A 27,491-nucleotide genomic window follows, 5' to 3' on the forward strand; every position below is an offset into this window, starting at 1 on the left:
CTCAGCAGATCCATGGGGCTCAGGGGTGGATCTAAAACTTGCCTTACTGAGGAGATGCTTCATGTAATGTAATTATCCATATATCAAGCAAACAAAAAGTTTGCTAAATGCAGAAGCTTCCTCTTCAAGGGAAGTAGGGACTGGGCTCAGAGTTGTGAGCTCCCTTCCAGCTTTGACCATCAGTCTGTTGCTTGCCCTCTCTCCAATACTGTTTTCTAGTTGGTAGAGTTATCTATGTTCCCACCTGTTTAAAATTGCTTTGAAATCTCAATTCAAGAATTAATAAGAGCTTTGCTTTTCTTTGTTCATTTTTTTTCCCCATTGAATTCAGTTCTACCACAGCAATGCAGCTTTAACAAGTCTTTTCAGTAGAAGAATAATAGAATATGATGTCTGATGACAGTGTGTTTTTAATTGTCTTTATCTCGAACTCTGTGATCTAATACTTTGTAGAGATGGACATAAGCATACATCCATATAGCTGTAAGTCTACTGAAGAAGCAGACAAATATTCTCCATTTAAGATTCCAAAATCCAACTGCAATACAACCCAGACAGTTACCTTTGTTAGTTTGTTGGCTGCCTGACAATGACTTCCCTGTTTTTGTCTGGGATTTTCAGACAGATACAAGCAAACACATCTGTTAATACACATTGAGCTTAGGAGCTGATGTGCACTGTATTGTTACACAGGTAGCCTCTGTGCCAGATACTGTAGCTTTGATGAATGTATGAAATATGCAAATAATATTTTGCATGTCCTTTTAGCTACATTCAATCAATGAAATTAACTAATTAACTATACCTACAGAATAAGAGGATATTTGGACTGTTCCATTGTAAAGCTAGCATGCTAACTCACCAGACTTACCCAAGTTCTTAAACTTTAGGCCGGTGTAAGATCGTGAGTTCAGCATACAACAGAAACAGATATAGCACTGTGGATTTTTGGCTGTCTCTGCTGTGAGGACTGCTTGGAATATGATAGTGTGGTACCTTTATTCAGGATTTTCTGAAGTGCTTGGTTGTGACCTTAACTGTTTAATGAAATTAGCACATCAGAATTTTCTTTCTCATAATGACAAGCCATGAAATTGCCTTGAAAAAGCTCAAAATAGTAAACTCCCACTTGTGCCTTGTTTGTTCTTCCTAAGTCTGATATGACAACAGCATGTGATATAAATAACACACTTTTGCAAAATAATAAGTAAATATTTCCTCATATCAAATGGAGATAAAATTGAAAGTAACCACTAGGTGGCACTTGAAAATTGGGTATCGAGGTAATGCTGTTTGCTCTCAAAATCATTCCAAATTTTGATAGATTTTACATCAGTCTGCACAGCTCTGAGAAAAGGTGGTGTTTCCAAAAACAGAGTTAAATTAAACCTCTGTACTAAGGTATCTATTCTGCTTTAAAAACTCATTCCTAATGCAGAAATGCAGCCTAGAAAGGAGTACCTGTAAAACTGTAAAATACGTGCAGATTTGTTTTCCACTTACTTTTATATCCAACTTAACAACTCAGTTCTGTCCTGACATTGCGTTTGCCTTCTCAAACTCTGTCTAAACTGAGATATTTGATCAAAATATGTCATACGTGCTGTTGGTTTAGCATTTCTTTTAATATTATTTTAGATCAGTAGCTAGTATATTAACCTGGAATTTAGTGGGGGATAAGGGTTCAGGAAGGGATCCAACTCTAAGAGCACATAATTTTTCCCTTTACTCATTTTATGTCTCAGCAAGAGAAGAGATTGTGACAATGTGATTCTGCAGAAACTAAGATGGTAGCTAGGAATTTATTCATCAAACTTGTGGCATTACTGTCAGTGGTCATTACAGACCCCTGTTTTATTTGAAAACTCCATGTAGTCTCTTAGTTTCTGAGATGCGTGAGGTACATAATTATGATGTATTAGCTAATAATACTGGAAGATGAGCAAATCTGATTAAATACTTTCTGCAGTCATTTGTCTTGATTCTTCTTCCATAGGAGTGGTGGACGGGTGGCAGCTTTTCTGAGGAGTTGTTTGGGCAGTTATCTTAATCTCTTTCTTGTCCTCAAGTTGAAAAAAGCAGTAGATAAACTGCAATGCTTAGTTGTTCAGGGATGTTCTATGGACTTATTAAATATGTATTAAGGGACTAATTCTTCCATTTGCTCACACAGCTGTATTTGGTTCCCCTGACACTGGTAGCAGTTATGATTGAATTTTGTTATGAAAGCATTACGCACATGGTGAACCTTAGAATGGATTACAGTGGCGACAGACACAAGCCACGTTGTCTGCTTTTTGTGTAAGATGCTAGGACACAATCAACAAGAAGTGAAAAGGAGAGTCAAACAATTTTCCCATTCATCTCTTTTCCCTGCGATGTCTGCAGCAGTAACATCTCATTTGTGCTGTTTTGTGCCATGCAGAAGGATTTTGTTGTACTACTGCCATGACTGGACCTTAAAGAAACTTGTATGCCTGCTGACCAAAGATGAAAATAAAGCTTCCTGATTGGCAAGTCAATAAAAAATAGCTTTTTATGATCCCATTTGCTAGGCTCTGAACTAAATGCTAAGCCATCCCTCTTGTTAACACAAATTTCAATTTGACTTTGCTCTGTTAGCCCCTTAGAGAGGAAGCTCCTGCTGGAGATATCCTCAAGTGAATTTGATGATGAGAGCACACACAAACCAAAATTCATTAGGTATTTCCTGTGGTCACTTTACCTGTTGCAAAGCTCTTTACACTGAGATTAACTGTTTAGTGATTTGCAAAAGCCTAATGATTCAGCTAACAGAACACAAAGGTTTTCATTTTAGCATAATAATAAAATAATGGCAAAGCACAGGAATGACAGATGTCTCTCTCCTCCTTAAACAGCCAGAAGTAGTCTTCATCATGCAGGAGCACCAGAAGGATTTTTGGGACTGCATATTTGAATGGTAGCTCAGTTCTGGCTCCATGCTTTCATTGCTGTTGAACAACACTTCTGAATTTTCTCCCTTGCTTTCCAAGAAGTGTTTTTTGGATTACACTGTTGCTATGGTCTATGCTGCTTTACAGACAGGCACTCCTCTCTCTTCTAAGAGGTGGTTGCGTTTTACAGTCTCTCCATGTCTCTGGAGGAAAAGCGTGCTCCTGATAAACGGTGCTGGCGTCAGCAGAGGGCTTTTGTAGCTCACGTTGTTGTTATCCCCTCCTTTGCGGGAGGAAGCATCACAAAGCACGTTGGGCTCTGCCATGTCTTAGGCTTTTATTCAGCTCACCTGCCAGCATTTGTTGGCACTCTGTCCTGTTGTGGCAGGGAAAAAAAGGGAGCAGAAAGAAATACTGCTTTGGAGAAAATAGGTGCTAAATCCCTCTGCCCCGAGGGACTGCTTCTTACTTACATTGGAGTAGTAGCCCAGGCGTGACAGTGTTAGGCTAGCTGCCCTAAGACATGATGCTGCTCCCTGACACCTGCATCCCCTGCTGGGGGAGACCCCTCTGAGCTGTGGGCCCTGCAGCTTGTCACACAGAGATACTGGCCAGCAGGTGGGGGAGGCTGCCTTAACGTGTCCCTGGAGTAGGCCTAAGTGTGGCCTGTGGCTGTTTGTTACTATTGCCTCTGCAGCTGCTGGAGGCTGAAATGAATCCTGTAACGATAAACTGCCCCTGTTTGTTGAGGTGCAGCCTTCAGACAAGTGGTTGTGGGACAAAGCCATGCAGTCTGGAAAGAAACATTGACACAAAAAGGGGAAGGGGGGGGGGGGGGGGGGTGCAGTTAGGCTGCTTTTTTAAGAGGTTTAAATGTTGTACTTCTGGGGGTTTCTGTTTGGAGGCACTAATGCTGTTTAAGTAAGGATGTCAGTGATTTACACTGCCAAATCCTCTGGTGCAACATGGCTTCCCCTGTTCAGCACAGGAGCACTTTGCAGCACTGGGAGGGGGAGCAGCACTCTACTCTGCCATCTCAGTGAGCCGTGTCCTAAGGACAGTGGCATGGAAATCATTAGATTGGCTTGGCCTTTTTCTTTTCTCATCACGTGTACCTGTCAGCAGTGGGGAGCTGTATGTTTAAGAACGTGGACCATAAGGGTGAGCTTACCATCTCCCCCCCCCCCTCCACTTGTGCAGTTGGGGGGGCTCGGAATTCTGTGGAGCAAATTTGAATGTAAACAGCTGCACCTCAACCGCATCTTTGCCCTCGCTGGTGGTGCTCTCCTCCATCCTTGGCTTCGTCTCCCCCTGTGCTCAGCTTTGTCCCTCTACCAGATTCCTGAGTGCTCCTCGAGCCCCCCACCAGCTGCCTCAGCCTGTGGCTGCACCTCCTGGGAGGGCGCCGCCCCAAGGGCAGCGTTGTGCCCGCTTCTCTGTAGCAGGTATTCGTTGTGGCTTCTGTGGGTGGCTGTGGGGTGTTTGGCCGTGTATGGAAGTGGTGGTATTTCTGCTGGACAGGAACCGTGCAGCCTAACCAGAGCAAACATGGGGGTGGGTGGATTGCCATGTGATCCCTGAGGCTTTCGTTGAGAGCCATATCCAAAATGCAGCAGGACCCATGTGCACAACCACAGTGAGGTTATTTGAAAAGTCATTCTCCAGCACGTGATCATTTTACTATTTGCTTTTTAAGTGTGTAATTGGTGTTTGAACTCCTGTCTGTTTTCAAAGGTTGTATTTAGGGTAAATCGAAGCGGAAAATAAGCACTTTTGACCATTTCCCAAACCATTTGTCACTTCCTAAATGTTGCTTTTCTAGGTTCAGATGTTGATTTTGTAGGTTCACCAATTGGTACCTTCCAGCAGTGACGGTTGTAAGGTAACTGCTGACAGTGCTTACCTAATTAGTGGCTGTTACCTGGTGTTCAGACTGGAGACAAAAAACATCCAATTACTAAGTTTTAAGCAAGGTGTTGTCTGAAACAGCCGTTTGCCATAACAGGATGCAGTCAGATGTTCGTTCTTCATAAGGAAAGCTCAATAGATCTGGGTACAGTCAGCACTTCAGATGCCCTTATTTCCATTCTGACCAGTATCTCTGAAGAATTAACAACGACAGTATTAACCAAAAGCAAAACTAAACAATGTCCATGTAAAAAGGCAAGTGAACACTAGTAACACACGTATTCCTTTTATTATTATTATTATTTAATTTAATCATCTTGATAGCATGAGAATAGCTGATGGGTTTGGGTTTAAGGGTTTCAATTTTTCTTTCTGAGGAAATAAAAAGGAAACAACTCAGAGCTTAGTTAAAGAAAATAAGAAATAGTTTAAAATCTTATCGAAAGCGTGTCATTAAAAATTAAGGAAGACTTGTTGCTGACTTGTTGCTGTGTTGCATGTGGTGACAGCCTATCCCAAATGTCTGCCGGCAAACAGAACTCCACTGAGTCTCAGCATGTCCCCTATTAAGCCATCGCATCTCTGAAAGTAATAAAGCTCATTAGTGGCTTTCTGCTGTGAAACAATAAACAATATATTCACAGACTGGTCAATAATTAGTGCCAGCTAGCTTTTGTCCTTCATTACAGAAGTGTTCTGACTCAATTATTCTACAACTTATTTTTTTAAAAATCCTTTTGTATTCACATAGGTGTATTTTATTTTTATTTTTATTTTACAATGCAACAGTCTCCTTTTGTATGAGAATTCAAATGCCTCTTCAGCCCACTAAACTTGAGATAAGTGACTTCGTTGCCTAGTCTCCTGCTTCTTTGTTGAAACAGCTCATTTCAGTGACTCCATAGCCCCCCAGGACTATGAGGCATTAATATCATAGTTGTCCTCTTGTCACTTTTGGTTTTATGAAGTTGCTCGTGTTTTTATAAAGTAGTGAGAATTTTGATGGTGTGAAGCAGCGGACTTTCATACAGATGCATAATAGATACCAGAAAAAGCTGAGCAATCATTCTTCTCACTTCTCTCTCTCATCTACCTCTTTTCTTCAGGGTTCTTATTTTCTTTTATTTATGTATTTATGTATGTATTTATTTATTTATTTCCTCTGAAGCCCTATGTGTATCTACAAGACATTCAAGAAAATTGTGACACTCTGATCAATGTGTCCAGGACCAGATAGGGAATAAATCAGCCAGCACAGGAACAAACAAATAAACAAAACAAAACAAAGCACCAAAAATCTATTGGTGCACTACCTCTGGAACATTTGATCTGTACCTGCAATAAAGGTACACTGAAGGTATATCTTGCTGTCAGTGGATCGTAGATATAACCTTGACAGGAATCTTCTACCCATATCATGAAGTGTATGTGACTTATTTTTAGCAAAGCTGTCCATGCTTCTGTCTTGTCGTCTTAGAGTATCACCTTTTTTTTTGCCCCTTGTGTCTGTCACTTAATCATTCTTAAGCCAAAACATATCTTGTAAAATTTTGTTAGCTGATTTTTACTCTTACAAACTTTGAAAAGCTGCTAAATCTAATTTAAAACTCATATGATATTTTTTACTGACATTATGGAAGAGATTAATTTTTTTTGAGATGTGGTTCATAAGTTCCAGTTATTATAAATTTCATGGTTGAAGTTATGTGTTTTAAGAGGAGACACAGTTGGGAATCACCACACAGCGCTGTACATGGCAAAATTTACTTTTGGATAGGAACAATGTCAAACTTGCATTCTACAATACTGAACTGCAGCTCGATTTTTTTTTCACCTTTTTTATTCTTTTGAAGCTGAAGTTGTTTCTGTGTATTTCATTTCCAGAGTGTGTGTTAGATCTTCTTTGTAAGTCCCAGATAAAGATTGTGGTGAAATGTTGCTTGATTCTTTGCTATATAATACTTGCTGAGAGGACAAGTGTTACTTTCTGCACTGTTCAAGTCAGCAAGGGAAACAGCTGCTAATATGCATTTCTGGAGCAAACAATAGCGTATCACCAAAATGCCAGTAAATTAACCATCAAGAACCACCCTGGGACGAAACATCAGCCAAAAGTAGAATTAGTTGCTGCAAAACATGTAGGAGTGTGGCAACGGCTGTGACGGCTCTTGCTGCTGGACACTGCTGTGTGAAGTGGTCCCAGTGAGGTGATCTGTGTAAGTGAGGTGTAGGAGCTGAGTAAGTGCGTTGCAGAGCTTATCTGGGTGTAGCAGATCTGAGCCATCTCTGACATTGGTAGTTAGCCTGTGGTGAGGATGCGTTCTTACTGAGAGATACTTTGAAGGACACATGTGCAAGACAAGTATGAGAAAGCTGTTTACCTTTTGCAGGCCCTTGGTTGTGTGGATGTTTTTCTGTACAAAGGTTCTTGTAGATAAGTACTTTTAGGAGTGTCAGAGTAACTACTTCTGGTTGTTTGCTTCAAATTTGTCTGTGAAAATTCATTTCTGTTAGGCAGGGAGTCAGATTTCTTTATGATGCTTTTTAGTAGTGGCACTCTGGAAAATCCTAGCCCAGTGTCATGGGGTCCTGCATCAATACTATTATACATGTGTATGATTAACAGATGTGTAGGTGGTTATTCATTTTATGGTTAAAAAGAGGGATTTTTCTGACTTCTGTGGCAAAATACGGAAAACTATGGTGGGAATGGCAGTAGGAGAGTAGTGAGTTTCATTGAGTTAGTGGTGTCAGTTAGGCAAGAGTCTATCTGAGAGCCGAGTTGGCTAGTATGCTAGTTTCATCCTCTTAAACTGTTTGTCACTAGTTGATCGGGTGGGAAAAGTTAAGAAAAGATTCTTCTTTGTTGGTAGTGGTGCTTGAAATAAGCCTCTACTTACTACCTTGCCAGAATCTTCTCAGAGTCTTTCATTGGTGCTTCTGGCATTTGTTTCTATAAGTATCTATATGATGGTCATTTGTGCCTAAGGGTTTGTTGTGAACATATGACTGTTTTTGCATGGCAGGTCACAGTAATGAAAGGCAGTAGTAGGAATAAGGAACATTCGACAGAAGGAGAAGGAACTGGGAAGCGACCAAAAAGAAAGTGTCTTCAGTGGCATCCCCTGCTTGCCAAGAAACTCCTTGACTTTTCTGAAGAGGAGGAGGAAGAAGAGGAGGAGGAAGATATTGATAAGGTAGATTTCATTGGATACTTGGACTGCAGAAGGTGAATGCTGGGTCAGATTCAGATTCACCTCAGCAGTGTTTTTATTCTATTGCTTTTATCTTTCCCAAGCTAACCTAGTCATTTAGAAAGATAAATAAGGTGATACCATGCGCATAATGGTATAATGAGAAGTAGCAAATAGCAAGAAAATGTGGCTTGTCAATCATGATTTTAAAATTTTTGACAAACCCCCATGTTTTTTAGAGTTAGTTTAGTAGTTTTAGCCAAGTTACTTTAATAGCATGTTGCACATCTTGGTCTTGATTGCTTAAGGTTGTTCTTGAGATGCATTTCTAATTGTTTATTGTAGACATAGTGTTAGCTGGTGTTCAGTATCTGCTTCCAGTGACTTTGAGGACATACCAAGCTATAATTCTTTTATTTTTCTTAAAATCTGGAAGATTGCGAGAGAAAAAGAAGGAAAGGCTGACAAAATATTCAACCTATCTTCTGGAATATTGTGAGCGCAGGTGGAATAATCTCCCTGTTCTGCCACTTGGTATTTTGGTGTTGTTTAATGATATTAGTTGTATCCTTCTTTCATAAGGACCCCACTGTGTCACCTCACAGATATACACTTAGAGTCAACCTCTATAATGAGAAGCCGGAATGGGAGCTGTTTGGTTTGGAGACATGATATTTCCATCGTGTGCATAATGTTCATATTGGCATCTCCTTGATGCCCTGCTAAGTCAGGAGTGAGAGATCAGTGCTGAGGAGGCATACTGGAAAGGGTGAGTGGTCCTTGACAAGGATAAGGAGCCACTAGAAAGGGGCAGTGGGGGGAGCAGTGCTGTTTATTGACCTCATGAGTGACTTTCCACTATGTAGTATAAAATAGCAATGTTGTGGTTAGGTAGGTGGTGGCTTTCTGTCTGGTAATAACTTCATTAGGTTATAACTAGCTTTCTGTGGTGTGGCTGTTGTGTGAGTAGTGTGCTGGTTTCTGAGCGGAGTGAGTGCATTTTGGTAGTGGATTCTGTTGGGCATTGTACTCTGGCAGTGACTGGGCTGCAGTGCAGTGGTTGTAGTGCAGTACAGCCCACAAGCTGGGAAATGAACATCAGGAGCTGGAGAAGCAACTGGTACCTGTGTGCTCTTGTTCCTGTGCACTTTGTCATTGTGAACATGTGTCATTGAAGTACAAGGCAACTCAGCTCACTTAATGAAATAAGTCAAAGATGGTATCTAGTATGTAGGAAATGGGGGTAGGGAGGATATCCTCCTTTTATCCCCTTTAGGGTGGTTGTTAGAGAGTAGTCCTCAGCTTAGAAATCTGCTCCACTTGCAAATCAGTGCTTAAGTTTTGAATGAACCTTGGGCCTTTAGTCAAAGTCTGTTGTGGAATTCCTGGTCTTCTAGGTAGAGTGGATGGCCTTTAGAGACATATGTACAAGTCTGTATGCATCTTCCTCATTCAGACAAAGCATAAACTCAGTCTCTGAGAAGCATGAATAACCATGTTTACATCACTTTCCTTTGGTTCTCTTAGGTGCCTCTCCTTGGCGCTGATGGTTTAGAGCAGGATGCGGATGAAACCGAAGATGACGAATCCTCAGAGCAACGAGCTCGCCGACCAATGAATGCATTTCTCTTGTTCTGCAAACGCCATCGCTCTCTGGTGCGGAAAGAACACCCTCGTCTCGATAACCGTGGCGCAACCAAGATCTTGGCAGATTGGTGGGCTGTTCTAGATCCAAAAGAGAAGCAGAAATACACTGACATGGCCAAGGAGGTAGGTACTAGCAGAATGGATGATTTAAAAGGAGCTTTCTACATGGTTGTCTGTCTTATGTTTCTCAGTATATTAAAAACTTTTTGTGGGGTCTTTCTCTGCTCTGAACTCCTCAGCTCACCTGGTGGGATTATGGTACCCAGAACCAAGTTGTTCTTGCTTTGATTCTCCTGGTCTTGCAGACCAGAAAGGAAGTAAATAAGTCTATGTATGCAAACTAATATGGCTCTAGTAATCATTTGAACAAAGCATGTGCCTTCTGTGGTAGATACAACCTGATAATCCCAGAAGTGTAAATATTAACATGATAGATTGTGGTTTTTGAAAACACTAAATCATACAGTTCTTGTCAACTGACTGTAATGATACTTACATCATGCTTTGTATTTGCTGCCAATTATACAGCCTGACCAAGCCAAAAGTATAGTCAGCAAATTCAGTCCCATTTGACTTATGATGCTAAAGAGTTTTAAAATTAGTTTAAGTACTAAGTACTTACTAGTTTAAATACTCTCCCTATATATTGATAGTAGGGCAAGGCACACAGTTACTTAGGCTGATAATATTCCTCTGGAACATATTGTAATAGTGATATATGTGATGTAGATTTTGTGTAACCATTGAATTCAATCTTTGAAAAAACAACAGAGGGCCAGTGAGAAGGAAGAGCTTCTCTCATTTGTTGAATAATGTTAGGATACTTCAAGAAGTACAGATAGCTGTGAAACAGTTGGGGAAACCATAGCCTGTCACTTCTATCTCACCTGAATTTGACTACTGATCTACTAATGTTAACACATGTATGTAAGATCTGGACGTTCAGTAGTTTGTGTGAACATGGAAAGGTCCACAGGAACAGCAAACGGTTCTGCAGAAGGGTCCTTTTTAAAGCATAGGGCAGAGTATGACACAGTGTTTAAATACTTGAGTCTTGGCTTTGTTCAGCCGTTCCTGATGTGTTCTGCATTCCCACTTACAGATTAGTGATGCTTCTTGAAATGTGTGGAAAAAGGGCACTTAGGAGACTTGGTACAGATACAGAGAGAGGAAAAATGAAAATGAAGAAAGAGGGTTTTTTGGAAGAGACAAATCTGATGTGACTGTTTATTTAGCCTTTTGTCTTGATGAAGGAAACTCGTTCATTAAGAAGGAAAATAACTGCAGAACTTCTGTATGAAGCGACACATCTGAAGCTATTAATCATACTGTCGAAAAAATCATCGTTTCTATAGTAATTTATTTATTTCTTCTGGCACAGAGTGAACTGCATATTCAACGTCAACGGGAAACAATAAATCTTTGGTAGTTTAGATCATTGCCACTGATTCCAAGAATGTGTAGAACAGACACAGTGTATAATTTCTATTCCTTAAACAGTTGTGTTGCAACAATAATTAGAAGCTATAATATGCCACTGAAAGTATCTTTGCAAACAAGCCTCTTCTGAGCGTGGATCGCTTGTTTAATGCTCACTCTTACAGTTAGGATTACTGCTGGGACTGTCAGAAGGATGCTAATATCACTTCTAGTGAGAGCTGTGTATTGATATTTTGGTTTTTCCTAACAAGAGCATAGTTAAAAGTTGAAGTTGAGTGTCTTTGGAATGACATCAAAGTACTGTTGTAATTTTCTCTTTAAGGACATGTATATACTGACAAGCCACATTTAGGCAGGATAAGCTCACTCACTGTATTTTAAACCTCAGTGAGCTTATGTATGTATGTGTGTGTGTATATATATGAATTGCAATGGTTACAACTTCTGTTGGATTATGAACTTGAGAATGCTTTTAGTACTTGAAGTCAAAGTTTATAAAACCAGTTAACTCAGGTCTAGCATCTTGTAAGCAACTTTAGCACTTGTGTAATACCAGCAACTGGTACTATCTCAGCAGTATGCAAATCAAAGTGTAAGTGTATGTACATAACTTGTCTAGCTCTGCAATTTCTTAAAAAATAAATAAATAAATAAAAAATTAGGATTTCTAAAGAGAATAAGTGAGGAACCTAACACTTTGCCATATGGAATTATGGAAAGGTTTCTGGTGGGTTAGACTCCTTTCCCTGAGAGGATAACGAGGCTCTGTGGTGCATTCAGGCAATTCTGGAAAATCCCTTTTATATACCTGCCTGCCCCTTGGGATGCCTTAATTTCTTAGAAAAACTGGCCCATGCTCCCTCTTATTTTCTGTCATGTGGTTAATGATCTTTAGGAGCAGCACTTGCATTGGGGATGTCATAACCTGTCTGCAATGGCACACCTGAGCTCTTTTCCCCATGAGTCCTGTGCCCATGATTTCCCAGATAAAGCCAGAGGGCTGGAGCTCCCCGAGTTGCTGCCTTGGCAGCTGCCTTGGCACAGGAGAAGACAAATGCCTGGTTTCCCTGTTGCAGCCTGATGAGCTCACTAGGTAACCCAACTGCCTTCAGGAATGAAAAACAGCGTAATATTTTGGGGGATTTTTTTTGTTTGTTTATGTAGATTTCTAGTACAATTTTTACATATTTATTTTTTCATAGGAAGTTGGTGGAATTTACACATATTTAACATTTAGAAAGTGGTGGCTGCTACCCAGAGGTGTAGCTTGAATCCACTCTGTGAGCTTCTGAAGAAGCAAACTTTTTGATTAGTGATGATAGCAGCTCAGAGAAGTTACATTTAAGTACAGCACCTGTTCTGACCTCAGCGCTGAAATGGCACCTGTCCCACCACATAGTGCATCCTTCCCCAAGCTTTCACAAAGAGGAACAGCGCATCATACCAATCTTACAAACATATCCTCTTTTTTATTTTTCTTTTTTGTTTATTATTATTATTCTACCTGAGAGTTCAGGACATGACACCCCACAGGGCAGTCTTGAAGGCACTGGTGTGCCACTCTGCCTGGGAACAAATGTGGTGTCTTTACTTTCCAGAATAAGGAAATTAATTGTTCTTTTTCTTTTTTTTCCTTAAAGTGACTTTAGAGACTTCTTTAGGCCGCTGTGTTAAATTGGTTTACTGCACAGTTGGTTGAATGGAGGAAAAGAGTAAGCTCTCCTACTGCCTTTGGCTGTTTTGTGTTCCTGTGTAGCTCATTTAAGTTATTTTCTCATGAGCTGCCAAGTAGAATCTATCGCTACTTTTTAGGCCTTGGTCTAATAGTCACAACAGTCAATACTGAAAGTCTGTCAGAGGTTCGGACCAGGCCTCTGTATATATAAAACTGCTTTTTTGTTGTTGTTTAACTTTTACATTTATTTCTTTTCCTTTCATCGCAAGTTGTTGAAATTCTGAAAGCAACCTCTGAGTTGTCCTCCCTGAAGTGATTCCTGAGTAGGGTTTCAAGGGTGCTGTCAACATTAACTTTCTGGCTTTGCAGAGGCAAAAATCCCTTAATACACTATAACACTTGCATCGCCCTTGTTGGAAACTGATTAAAAGCTTATTGCTGCTTCATCTGACGAATGGTGTGAATTATGGTTCTCATTTGATGGGCAGCCTGTCAAATTAATCCGTAGAATAATTCAATTATTTAGAGCAGCAGTGCTGATACAAAGAGCTTACGTACTTCATCGCTAGAGCTTCTGTGCTTTTAACTCAGCAGGCTGGAAACATGATTCATGAGTGGGCTGGAGCTTTAACAATGCAAGGCAAAGCTTTCTTTGTGCATTTCCTTTCCACCTCTTCCCTTATCCCCTCCCTTTCCCTTCCCTGGTGAGGCTATTTTTGTGGTCTGCATTCACTGGTAAAATGAACTCCCAAACTAAACTGAGGAAAAGGGGTGAGGTGAGAGGTGCCGTGGTCCTTCATTTGCAGATTTAATACGTCTTCCCCGTTCAGAAAATACAGGGTGTATGTGGGTCAGCAGCCCCTGCAGATTTTTATTATTTATAGCCATTTCTATAAATACAGGACTTGACACAGTGGGATCACACAGTGCCATGCTGCTTGTAAATTGGATCATTTTTATCCTTGCTGCAGTCTGCAGGTAGAGAGCGCCAGCTGGTAGTGTAAGACTCAAGTGAAAGTAAAAGAGATGCATGTGTGGTAGGGAGGCTGCCACAAGGCGCGGTGCTCTGTGTTGAGCTGGGAAAGTATGGTAGTGACTCTGCAAGAGGACAGGGCTCTGAGTGCTCATTCTGTTTTGATACCAGAGGCCGTGTTTTCCCCTCTGCGTGAGTTCCCAAGCATGTGTATGTGCAAAACATAGGTGTTTTTCTGTGGCAGAACTGGGATTGTGGACAGCTGGGCAGATAGGAGCGTGTGTCATCACAGAAGCAGCTCTCTGCTGCTGCCCTGGCATATAGCCAAAGAACTCACTTGGTTACTTGCGGCCATCGAGGCCAGACCTACCTAATAATGACTGGGGAAGAATTCAGCCCCTTCTCCCTGCAGTGAGCACTGGTTCACGCTTGGCAGCGTGCCTCCAACAGCAGCAAGTAGTGCAAGTCACTATCACTTGTTAGGCAAACATTTGCAGCTGGAATGTTTGGCATGTTCCTTTGATTCGTCCATTTTCTACCTTGCATGTCAGCAAATTTGAAATACTGAATGTGCTCATCTTACTGCTGTTAACATTTAAATTATTTTTTAAAATTTCTTTCCTGGGCAGCAAGATACTTGGGAAACATCTCTGCTGTGTTTGAGAATAGAACGCATCCCCATCCTCTTGTTTATTACCTCCCCCAGCCAAACCCTGTGGGATCCAGGTCTTACTTCCCCACATGTAGTCTTACTTAGGTTGTTTTACTGCCTCAAACCAAGAAGACAGCAAACAACTAAGATATGTGGTCAAGACCAGAGGAAATTTTAAATGATCCTAGTTCATTTTATCGCAGTCATGCAGGATTGTTTTGGAGAGGGCTGGGGTGACTTATCAGAAGCTACTGAAAAAGAGAGAATACTGGAAGCAGTTTATTTTCAAATGAATTTGCTTGGCTTGGAAAAGAATTTACTTCAAATATTCTAAAATATCAAACTACTAGAGAACAAGTGCAAAGGGGCATTACATTGCATTTATTGCCAAGTGAATGTTTTCATTTCATTCAAACTAGAAAGCAAACAGACTACACCTAAAAAAGAATTCAGGAAGCTATCTTCTCTGTTTCCCAGACAGTGAGCATTCAAGCCCCAGAGAGCTGTTTGCAGGATCAGAACTTAGGCCTGATGTGCGTAATAAACCCTCACTCAGGAAAGGAAAGAGGAAAGTGACTTCTTTTAAAATATGGCTTTGCTTATCTTCTTGTTAGACGATGTTGGTGGTTGGACTCTAAGCACATGGTTAAAAAATCAAGGCATTTAAGGATTATTTATTGAATCCTCTTACAAGCAGTGCACTCTGCTGCCCTGTACATAATTTCATTATCAGTAATTTTTTCTTTTCTTTTCTAGTACAAGGATGCATTTATGAAGGCAAATCCGGGATACAAGTGGTGCCCCACAACAAACAAACCTGTGAAAACCCAGACATCCACTGTTACAAGCAGGAAGAAGCTGTGGGCCTTCCCTTCAGACTCTGCAAAAGATATACCGAGCCCAAGGAAAGTGACAAAAAGTGAAGAAATGCCACAGCTTAACTTTGGGATGGCAGGTGAGACTTCTGTCTTGTGAGGTTTCTACTAAGTAAGCATGTGTATTTTGTTTGAGGACTTGACATTGAGGTTGAACTGCAAGACCAACAGATGTGTTTTGTGTCCCCGGGTTAGGTTCCTAAGACTGTATTTAAACTTCTGCATAACAACTTTGTACCATTTTCTATAGCTTATGTTTGTTTTTTTTAGCGTCAAGCCCAGATATATGTGACATCTTTTAAGATGTGATCATTTGCAGTCCAGGTGTGATTTATTTTTGGCTCAGGATCATCTGCTGTTAGAACTAGGGATTTTCATTTTCTAGTTCTTGTGGATGGCTGTTCCTGAGGAACTACGTTTTCTGTATTTAAAGCAAGGGAAGTATAATTTCATTGTACTTAAAAAAACAAAAAGAAGTATAAACAAAAGTCAGTACAGTTAGAGAGCTTGTACTGGTGAAGAACAGGTAATCTCTTGCTGATATCCGCAACTAGCAGAAACTGATATATTAATATTCTTAAATACTGGCAGTTTAAGGGTGGGAAATTATTCCCTCATACACACAGCTTTCTTCTTTAAAGTTTCTCACTTTATAAATGTCAGCACTTCAGACTTTTCTGTATCTTACCTCGTTTATGATGATTGTGTGACAGGATTTTTCTGCTTAGTGACATCTTCTGCTAGAGAAGGGAAAATGAATTTATGTAACAAGAAGGGGAAAAAAGGAATAAAAAGGATTTTATACTTTTTTTGCCAGTTTAGTGGTATGAAAATTCCTGTAATGAAATTCGTCCTGGCTACAACAAATCTGTGAAATGTAATTCAGAATACTTTTTCATGCCACATATTTACATGTGAGAGATCAGTTCTGAAACCTGCAAGCCTCCTCATCCCATTCTGCTTTGGCTAGCAGAGGGGCATAGTTTGTTCTCGTTACAGGTTCATTGACTTAACTGGAAGAGCAAGCAGTAGCTCTTGGTTTGCTCAGCTGCTGTCCCTCACCATTCTAGCTGGAATATTCAACTGCAGAGCTCCTGACAGGAGGGATCTTTAATCAACATCTGACAGAGAACTTAAGAATTAATTAGAAAGTAATCCATTTTTTTAATCTATGGAGACATTCAGTTCTGAAGAAGGCCCTATTTTGTTTTAACATGTTTTTCTGTGGGTTTTTTGTTGTTTTTTTTTTTTTAATCCCTTCACTTCAAACTGAGTAAGCATGTATAGTGCTTCACAGGGGTCTTGCTCCAGGCCCCATGCCAATGAATTCTAGCTATTTCATGAGAATAGCAGTAGCCCATGAATTAATGACTGCTTCTGACTGACTGCTTCTGACAGAGATATTAGCAGCATCTAAATCACAGGTCTGTCACACCTAATGGATTATAAGTGTCATAGTAACCATGTTTTGTGTTCTTCCCTCTAGTTTGTGTGATAGCTTAGGTCAAATCTGACTGCTGAGTCTAGGACATCCTCTTTTAAAATCCAGGCTGATTAACTAAAACGTAGCTGAATGACCATAGAAGTACTTTTGTCTCTGAAATGCTGCTGACGTGACTGTTTTGCGACTTCAAGGCAGACAGCTTCATTAGGACAAGGATTATCTGACAGTCTACAATCATTCCAGGGAACCTGCTTTACTTGTTTGTAACTGTAAATCCTTTTTTTATTTATTTTTACTTATTATGTTTTCCGAAATTAAATATGTCCCTGTGCTGGTCATCTCTCCTTTTACCTGTGGTGTGACAGTATCATTGGGCTTCTGATCTGCAGCATTACTAGTGGTGTCCTTGCTTGTCCAACCTGTGAGTTGCAGTTGAGCATGTTTTTGTCATGGCATGTCTCTCTTGTGTTCTGTTTGAGGGTGTAAGGCAAAGACAGCTGTTGTTCTCAGTTAAAGGTGTCCATTACAACACAACTACACAGTCACAGCTACAGAGCTAAAGTGGGCAACATCTTTCCTGGAGGATAGTGTAGGATTTCCAATGCTTTTACATTTCTGCCTCAGAAGAAGGCACTTCCTAGAATAGCCAATGTCATGATAGAGATGCACGTTTTATTCTTTAGAAAGAAGCTTAATTCTGAACTCAGGTGAAAGTTAATTGAAACTCTTACTTGATGATCTTTGCTTTTATCACTTTCTCAGTTCTTTCTTTTTCTCAGATTGAAAAATTGTGATGCTGAACAAGCCAGCCTTCTGAGTTTCTAGCCAGGCTAATACAAAGAAAGCATGTAATTTCCATATAGTGGGATGGTGTAAGCTTAATCAACACTGAAAGCCATTTAGGAGGCCACAAATCCCTTCCTATTCTACGAGTCAGATGTGTATGCTATTTTCTCATAACTGTTGATTTAACTGTAAAGTTCTTTAACGTAACACTTAAAATTCTTACGCTTTCATACTAGTGGTTTCTTAATGCCATAAGAGAAACATTGTGCTGAGAAGGCACTGTAAGCATATGGCACTGTTTATGTGTATACATTTTTGTCTTCCTTTATGTGATGTTATTTTGTAATTTAAAACCTTAGTGAAAAGATGTTTGTCTTTACCAAGATTAGACAGTTAAGTGCTAGCCCTTTGCTACAGCTGCAGCATCAATATTCAAGCTGCTTGAGCACAAAATTAAATGTTCACTTTCCACTAAGCTGTAATTTTTTTTTTCTCCTCATAATTTTTAGTTTAAAATAAACAGCTTAAGTATTTGCTTACTTGAAGGAAGTGAGGGGGAAAAAAGGTCTGTCCTTGTCCTATTGTTAGACAGTACTTATTTGAGTAGCAGAAAACTGAGACCACGTACTCATAAAAGAAGATATTTAAGAAGCAGGGGATGAATTTTAGAGCTATACGCTAGTTCTTCAGTTGGCAAAAACTGAGGAGGAAGACATAAGGCAACTAGAGTGAAACTCAAGGGAGCAGCTATGGATGATCCATGTGGTGCGGGCATAATGCAGTGCTGTACTGCAGTGTGTCAGGCAAAGCATTTTCAGGAATTCTAGAGAAAAATCAGTGCTGTTGAACAGACCACAGGTCATCTTGCTCTGCCCTGCTGATCATTCATGTACATTCATGCTGTACATTCATGTACTGGCTCTACCTGGAGTAACTGAAGGGGAATCACAAGGACTATGGAAGATGAATGAATGATGGCATCAGAAGATCTTGATTTCTTTAGGCTAGTGAAGCTAGTAGAGGATCAACAGGGGTCACTGCTGTAAATGCAGCAGAGGAAAACGCCATTTAAAGAGAATACTGATCTCAGTTGAAGGTGTGAGCAACAGAAAAAAAGAGGTGTACCTTTGTCTAACTCTGAATGGATTTAAGCTGATAACTGGAAGAGAGCTCTAAATGCTTAACATTTGGCTTCTACATTGTCTTTTCAATGGGAATAAACAAAGTAGAAAGCAACTAGCCAGCCCCTAACTGTGAAATATGGAGCTCAATAAGATCGTGTGGAGATCGGAGATCTGTTCCAGGCTTTCTTTCCAGACTATGTTCTTGTCAAGTCATTGTCCTCCAAGATGTGCATTTAGTTTTGAATTGCTCTGATTCCCTCTGGTTTGAAACACAGAACTTTACTTGATCAAATAACTTCATGGTAAAAGTTCTATATTGACAGGATCAATTGTGGTTAAGTATTTGCCAACTCTTCCTACTTTTTGTCTGCATTTATTCAGTTACTCATTACTAATTCTGTGCTTCTGATAGTGCCTTATCTTTTTGCAGTCTTTATTAACATTTGTGCTTTTTTAAACATATTGTAAAGTAAAATGCTAAAAAAACAAACACATATTACTTCTACCTGTTCAGTACAGCAAAAGGAAAAAATTATTTCCAGTTGAACACTGAGTTTAAAGCTAGATACTATAAAGATTGTATTCTTAAGATAATGGCCACTCTTCTATTCTTGAGATAGCTGATGAACTTGGTTTATTCATGTGGCTTTTCTCTGCTTTGATTTTCAAGAGAGCATCTTTAACAAATCTTATCCTGTGATTGTCACTAGGAGAAGCTGTCTTAGGGAGAAACTTTGGCAGTGCCTATAATATTGAACTAACAGTACCAGCAAGTGTGCCTCTGAACTGGAACTTGATCATCTGCAGTGATAAACCAGTAAGAGGTTTGAAATACAGTTTGGGCCCATGTCAGTTGACTCTCCAAAAAATACATAGGCATGGCTCACAAGTTGGAGCAGGCCAGAGAAATTGTCTGTCCAGTGGGTGTTATGGATGCAACCGTTCCGTTAGAGGCTAACAATTTTCAAACACACAGAAAAGGGGAGTTGTGCCAGTTGGCCTTTGTTCCAGAGGATGGTCCTGAGCATGTGCAACTTATTGCTGTAGAGAGGTTTTCATGCAGGCTAGGTAAAGGAAATTGGAAGGCATAAATACATGCTTCAGGGAGACCTGAGTACTGTCTGGTACTGATGTTTGCGGAAATACAGCAAGGACAATGATTTTTCTTTCTCTCACATTGTGGCTACTGTATGAAACATTTGGACCATGGATTTTGTCCTTCCCTCTGTATGGCTCTCTGTTAAATTGTGACTCTGTATTGCTTCCTAGGCACTCTCCCAAAATCAGATAATTAGTCTTCATAATGATGAAGAGCAAATACTGTTTTGAGTGAAAAAGCTACTCCATAAGTAATGTTGTACTAGTGTTGATAGTTTTCACTTTTTGTTCCTGTTTTTTTCAGAACTTATGAGGTGCAGGGAGGCTGGAGGCTAGAAACTGTCAGAACTGAATACTTGGAGGAGTAACACTTATCTTCATTCTGTTTTCCTCTGTTAAATGTTGTATTGGTTGGGCAACAAGTAGGCAGGCAGCCTGCCTGGCCAGTGCCTCGGCTGTTCTGGCACAGAGGATTGAGAGTGCTTCATGCTTCAGAGTTGTCAGGTTGACACTTTGCACCACTAAACACAGTTTGAAATTAAAGCAAAAAGAAAATTGGAATTTTGCTTCAGAGCTTCATCATGACATTTTGTCCCATCCTTTTACTTATTCATCATCTAAGGTAGGGAGCCTCTCCCTTGGTAAGAGCATCCATTGAGTTATAAACAACAACTCTAATATCAATTAGATTTTCTTTGTGTATATTTGTGTATGAGATCATTATACTTGCTGTTTTAAAGATATTCATCTCTGTAGTGCATAAAACCTTTGGCGGTAAAATTTGTAAATCCACGCACTGGGGTGTTAAGCACACAAATCCAATTAAATCCTTCAAACAGCTTTGAAAGCCTTTCCCAGAGGGTACAGAAATGGTTATTTGTGATTCTCTTGAACTGCCTTTTTTGGCAGCTTGCTTGGAGTGTCTGTGACAAGTAGTCTTCTGGGGGTTTAGCGCTGCAAATGGTTCTTTAAACAAGCAAATGAATAAATGTAAGACTTTGTTTTATTCTTTAACAGATCCTACACAAATGGGAGGCCTGAGTATGCTGCTTTTAGCTGGGGAGCATGCCCTGACTGCACAAGAGGTAAGGAGCCCTCTTCTCTACCTTACCAGAAGTCCTCAGTTTAAAAAGAGCTCTGAAGGGAAATATTTGCTAAGTGGGAGGCAGAACTTAAGATACTTCATGGGTAACCTCAGGTGGAACTGAAATGTGTCCAGTGATGTGGGTCTTGTTCTCCAACCAAACCTGGGTTTGATACCAGTTTGGTACTGCTGAATACGTGATCCAACCAGGCAAGTCTGCCCAATAAGAGGATATTACCACAGATGGAAAAGATGAGATATAGTGACTGTAAACAAACAGGTGATTTGCAAGCTCTTTTGGTCAAGGAACTCATGTGCTTATGTTCTTGTGTAATATAAGAACACAGCTTGGCACAAATAGCAGCATAAATATCTAATAATTTCCATATAGTCATTATGTATGCATTTTGAAACCATGCAAGTGCTAACAAGTAATCAAAGTATTGCAGTCTATTCCTGTTGACCAAGTCTTTATGTCTAAAAGGAAGTTCTCAGGTTAGTTGCCATTGCAAACATTTTATTTTTATAAAAGACTGCAGTAAATAAGTGTTTCCTGCATATCTCCAGGGGGGCAGAGACCTTTAGGCTCATTGTTATTCATGACCTTCTTTATGGAACTGTTATAAAACTGTTCTTAAGGTAACTGATATATTGTGTAAAAGAGGTAATCATTTTTGCTTTTGATTCAGTGTTTCAGCGGTAGTTAGCTGTGGAGCAAATACTTTGTAGGCATGTGTTACCCCAAGTGCAGTAAAATTCCCCAAAACTGCTTAGGCTTGGTTAACTGAGCAGCACTTTTGGCTTGTTGTCTGTGTCACAGAGGAAAGAGGATTCATGAGATGTTGAACCTCTGCATACCTTGACAGCCTACAGATGTATTTCCATGTTAATGCTTGAATGGTTTCACACATAAACGGTGTTCGGGAGGTTGTCAGAACAAGAAGGGAGGTGGCATGACTAGCTGAAAAAGAAAAGCTCAAGAATTCCTTGTAGAACTGCTAAGATTCTTCTCTCTTGAATGGGGAGACTTCAGCTGGATTTTATTGACTTGAGGGAGAGGGAATTTGTTGCCCTGAGGTAACTGTTGAAGTATCCCCCAGTAAAAAGGTTCAGCTGCTGCTTAACTGTGGAAAATATAGGTACTGTTTTTTATATAAGACAGTAAGTGTATGCAGTATCTCAGACTCTGATGCTTACTGAAAAAGGGAATTCTAAATGAAATCATGTAGTCTTCATTTCTATTACAATCTGCATGGCCATTAAAAAAAATCTATAGTTGAGACTATTTAGTTTGACTGCCCGTATGTATTACTATGCAGGCTTGGGTGGCCTTGTAATCATATGTTTTAAAATGCTATTAACTTCTTACAAATTGTTGATATAAAGGAGAGGAGCAGTGACACAGTTTGTCCAGGACTTCAGAAAAGATGAAGAGTATAATGCTTACATAAGAACTCTGCTAATTCCAAGTAAATTGATTCAGCACCCACTGATACATATATTCCTTTCTGAAGCATGTGTTAAATGGATGTAAGGGGCTTTTCAAATCAATTGTTTAAAGTTAGGGTTGTCAGCGCTCCAGATACCAGGTAACAAAGTGAGTGTACACTGGCAAAAAATGGTGAAAGAGGCATAGTAGTGATGCTTACAAAAGTGCTTTGATGAATTAGTCACCATTTTTATATGCTGGTTATGTTCCTATGTCCATTATTTTTTCAGTAGACCAGAAGGTTTTTCATCTACTAACAGAATTCAGTGTTATGTGATGGATTTCCAAACAGAGGCTTGAGCTATTAAATGATAGGCAAGGGAAGTTAAAAACCTTAGCAACAGCAAAAAAAAAAAAACAGGCACAAGCAATTAATTTTTGCCTGGCATTTGGGTCCTTTCACCAGTTAAGCAAAATTGTGACGCATCTACAAGCACATTTTGCTTAACACCGGAATAAAAATGCTTAACAGGCTTGTTCCTATTACTCTCATTCCAGGAGAGAAAGCCTCATCCTGTTACTTTATTGCAGCTGTTTTATCTGCGGAAAACCTGAAACTCTGTGGAGTGCTCCTTGCTTTAAAGCTCTCCTCCCTTCCCTGCCCACGAGCTCCGTTGCTTGCCTTACAGCAGCACCTAGTGGCCTCTATGGTTACTTCCCACAAAACGCTGAATGTGTAGCACGGTCCAAAACCTGACTCTTGTACCAGTTCCCCCTTGCTGCTGCATATCAGGACCACATTAAAGCCATGCATCAGTCAGTGAGGAAGACAATCTGTTTTCACTCATTTTAGAGCAGGCTTTGGTAACCACAAGGGACTATGGTTATATGGCGGCAGCGTCCTTATGGCTTGCTCCTCGCTGCTGAAGGACAGTTGTGCAGTGTGTGGTGCTGATCTGTCCAGGTCCTTCACAGAGAGCTGTGGCCCAGGCTGTAAGTTAGAAACTGCTGACTTCAGTACAATAAAGAGTAAGCAAGTAGGAGGAAACAGAAGAAGAAATGATGAAAGATTGAGGATATTTTATCACTGCAGGAAAGAAAAGCTTGTACTTGTACAGACATTCCCTCCAGTAATTATAGTAATACTTGAGTTGAATTTGATCTGGCAGTAGGCATGTGTGTCTTCAGAAGTCCTGGAGATGATCAGTTTCCCCCAAGAGTGTGGGTGCAACAGCTGGGTAAAAATGACATCCTCAACTTAATGCTACTATTCAATGAAGGCAGCAGCACTGACTTAAAATATCAGAAGTTAATGGCAAAAACATGACTGTTCTAACCACAAAATCATCTTAGAATTGCACTAAAAAAATCTGTCTTTTAGGCACAAAACTGTAAGAAACAGGGCCTTGCTCATTCCACAGCTTGCTGTTCCTGTCTTGTGACATGAAGAAATTGTGCCTGTCCTCAGCATGCGGCCTCAGGCTGTGCTCCTGGGGTAGAATCTGAGTCAGAGGGGGCTAACAGGGATCACTGAGTCCAACCCCTGGCTCTACACAGGACCACCCAAAATTCAAACCTTATGTCTGAGAGCGTTGTCTAAATACTTACTGAATTCCAGCAGGCTTGGGGCCACATTCAGTAAACAGAATGGGAGCATTGTTGCTATGTGGTTTTGCAGCAGGGGAAAAAAAAAACAAGTTCAGCTGCGTACCTCAGCAAATTGTCGTGTGACATGGTTCTCCTGCATTTGGATCCAGTGTTCTGGGAGTGGTACAGCTGGCAGATTCCTGAAGCAAGATGCTCTTCTGCTGCTGTCATGCTGAAGCATCTGGAACAGACAGCAGCATGAGCAGCAGTACAAGCCGTAGGCCTGGTTACTGTCTGGTGCTTGGTTCCTGCAGCAACAGATGAGCTTGCTAGCTGAATCTCATGTGGGTATTCACCAATAAATACTATTGACATACCTCCTCTGATAATAAAGGAGATAAAAACTACATTCTCCTTGAAATATTTCAAATAAGTTGGAATTTCACGAAAAATTAAAGATCACTGTGGGGGGAAAAGATTCCATCCTGTTATTTAATCTTCCAAAAATCCCACAAAGCCTCTTTCATTTCTGCTTGTAAGTTGTGCTACATACCCTATTTTGCATTAGCAGTGTGTTAACTTCTGGGAGTCATACATGTAAACCTTTAATACTCGGATGTGTCTCTTGATGTTCACAACAATGCTTTTACAGAAGGATGCTATTTTCAGTAGTATGGGTAAGGCCTGTGTGAATTCTAATAAGGCTGTTGTATTGTGAGCATTTTTTGAGGTTTTTTGTTGTTTTTTGTTGTTGTTGTTGTTTTATTTTGAGCAGTCACTTTTCTGAATTTTAATATTGGAAATTACAGTACTTTCTTGCTCTGCTCCTCAAAAGCACCTCTAAAAAGATATCCACTTATATAAGTTATTTAAGCAGTTCTAGGCTTATGGTGCCCTTAACTACTTATTTCATGCTGTGAAGTGATTAGCAATTATTTCCGTCACTTAGCAACACTCAGTGGTTTGAAAAAACTTTATTTAGCTTCTAAGTAATTAATGGGAGTGTAAATTGAAGAGATAGTGGCATGGATTGTGTCCTGAATACAAGATAGCTATGTATGCAGCCTGAAACAATCAGTGTTTTGTTGCATATAACTCTTGCAGAATTTGGAATAACAGGAAGAAAAAAGAACAAAAGCAAAAAAAAAACAGTCCCTGGTATTTTTGTGCTATTTCTTATGTGGTTGTCGAACACTTTCATGTAGGTGCAAAGCTATGTTTTTACCTTATTCTCCACACTCCTTGTTTCAGGTTTCCTCAAATACTTGCCAATCTGATGTGACTGATTCTACAGAAGTGTGTCAGAAGTCGTCATTGTTTCAGTTTGCAGAGGTGAGTTTCTTTAAAAAGGGCTTGTTTTTTTCCCAGTGTTTTCTTTCAAGAGATATCTGGTGTTCAGCTGGAAGAGAAATCAAAAAAAGCTGACTGAATTTCATGGTAGCATTTCTTCCTTCTTTTGGGAGCTACACTATTGGATCATGTGTCAGGTAGATGCATCTGATTTGAAGTGCAGATGTGTTCAGGAACACAACTGAAAGCCTAGTGTAATGTAGGAGCTGTGCTTTAAACAGTGATTTAGAGATCTCATTCCTGCACTTGTGTTGAGAGTTAGACTCTAGCTGATACCTGTGTTTGGATGTTATATTGTATCATCTAGCCAGGTCACATGGGATGCTGGGCAGCCTCATCTAGTACTTGATCTAGCAATTAGCAACCTTGCCTGTGGCAGCGGGTGTGGAACCTGATTATCTTTGAGGTACCTTGAGGTCCCATAGAAACCATTCTATGATTCTTTGTGACTGCTTTAGTCATTAGCTCCATCAAAAATAATTGTAATTCTGGAATTTCCAAAATTTTCTTTTATAACCACAAAACAGCTCTATGCACTTCTGCAACATTGCTATTAATGTATTTCTAGTAACTGCTATGCAGTGCTACTAAGCTGAGTTTTGTTTTTAAATATACCCTTCTTCATTCAAATTTTAATGGATTTTAATGACACAAATAACACAGGGTTGCAAAGAATCCTGGCCCTTTATAAGCATCACTTGCTTGCTTACACCTTTTCAACTTCTGAAATGGTAATAATCCAGTGACATAAATATTTAGCTAAAGACATATTGATTAGACAGGATACTAGGCAGTATTTGAGTGTCTGTGGGGAAAAAAAAATGTCACAGGAGGGGCTTCTTTTTGTTATTTGGTTTCACACCCACAGCCACAAATCTGACTGCCTTGTCTATATTATTCATCTCTGCATATATTTTCATATTTCTCCCTAGGTGTCATTGCTTGCAGAGCAGATAGATGCCAGTGCTTGTATACAGAAAGTGACTTTAGTTTTAACATTAGCTAGCTCACAAGGCTTTGAGCTCTAACTTACTTAAAAGCTGAGTCTTTCAAAATGTAGCAGAGGTAGATTAATGCACTGGGCCTTTATTTCTGATTAAAGGCTAGTGTGAAATATAAAATCTGCAATTAGGCTCCTAAACAACTTATTGGCTTTTCTTGTTAGCAAGAGGGAATGCCTGATTTGCCATCAATTAAAAACAATTTTTAGAAGCTCCTTAAAATTGATTCATTCCAGTGTTAATTATGGTAGTAATTCAAAATCCATCTTTCAGTGAGATACTTCTGATTACTTACCCTGTCATTTGAACAACATGGTATTTTATGTGGTTCGTTTTGATAACGGCCTGTTTCTTCAGTGTTGCTGTTAAGTCTTCCAGCCAATAAGACGAATACGAGCTCACTTACTGAGTTCATTTTGCAGTGCTTAAACAAAAAAGTGCCACAAAAATGTGACTGTATGGAGGAACTGTGTTGTGTTGCAAGACACGATCTTGCTAAGGGCTTGTGAACTCTAACTTTGCCTTACCCATCAAGGAATTGCAGGGAATGCAAGGAAGTAAGTTCACCTGCGCTGCTGAAGCTTGCAGTTCAGAAGTAGTTCACTGATATTCAGTAACTAGAAATGCATATTAGCTAGTTTACTTCATCTTTCAGGGATGTTAAGCAGTTCGTAATGAGGCTGCACGTATTTGGTAAGTAGTAGGTATGTGCGTCAACAGCAGAATAAATGGCATTTGTACCTAGACCTACAATTAATTCAAAGTGTTGCTCACAAGAAAGAGAAGTGACACAAGTTAAAAGAAGTATTTTTAAAAATGCAGCTTCCTTAGTCATTAGGATAGATCTATTGTCTCTTCTAGGAGTACGTACATGTGTTGTGCCTCTGCCTTACTTATCTTCCAGGCAAAGTAGCAATTGGTGCTTTATCAGCACCACCATTCTGTGGTTGGGTCTTTCGCTGAACAGTGAAATATAACACAGTGTCAAGTTCCTGTTACTAAACCCTCTTTTAACATACCAGTGGGCAAATAAAAGCCCCTCAGAAAGGTTCTGGTCTGTTTTGTTGATCACGGGAAAGATTTTCATTGTTAAAAACAATTTGGGATCACCATTTACGTGTCTCCTGGGAAAGCAGATACTGTTTGCATGTTGAAGTTTGATAATGAAACTGCAGAGTGAAATCATTTAAAAATTATTTATTTTCCTCGCAGATCTCTTCAAGCACATCACAGCCAGGAGTTCCAGGAGCTGTAAAACAAACGGAAGAGTCTGCATTATTTCAGTTTGCTGAGGTATAATAGCTAAAAC

The 27,491-nt window shown here is 39.9% G+C and overlaps 1 protein-coding gene across 12 annotated transcripts in view; it reads left to right on the forward strand.

Moving 5' to 3' along the window:
• The window catches only part of BBX (BBX high mobility group box domain containing), a 122,506-nt gene that overhangs the window by 63,937 nt on the left and 31,078 nt on the right, over positions 1-27,491 (forward strand). For 10 of the 12 annotated variants that reach the window (XM_072359928.1, XM_072360410.1, XM_072359844.1 and 7 more), the window contains 6 exons: positions 7,850-8,020; positions 9,545-9,787; positions 15,161-15,359; positions 20,749-20,816; positions 25,083-25,163; positions 27,395-27,475. In XM_072359928.1, the coding sequence (XP_072216029.1) occupies positions 7,859-8,020; positions 9,545-9,787; positions 15,161-15,359; positions 20,749-20,816; positions 25,083-25,163; positions 27,395-27,475 (834 nt within the window). In that variant the 5' untranslated portion in view covers positions 7,850-7,858. The remainder of the gene's footprint in view (positions 1-7,849; positions 8,021-9,544; positions 9,788-15,160; positions 15,360-20,748; positions 20,817-25,082; positions 25,164-27,394; positions 27,476-27,491) is intronic. The other 2 variants (XM_072360561.1, XM_072360631.1) reach the window with 1 other exon arrangement.

Source organism: Excalfactoria chinensis, chromosome 1 (genome assembly GCF_039878825.1).
Source record: "Excalfactoria chinensis isolate bCotChi1 chromosome 1, bCotChi1.hap2, whole genome shotgun sequence".
NCBI classification, from domain to species: domain Eukaryota; kingdom Metazoa; phylum Chordata; class Aves; order Galliformes; family Phasianidae; genus Excalfactoria; species Excalfactoria chinensis.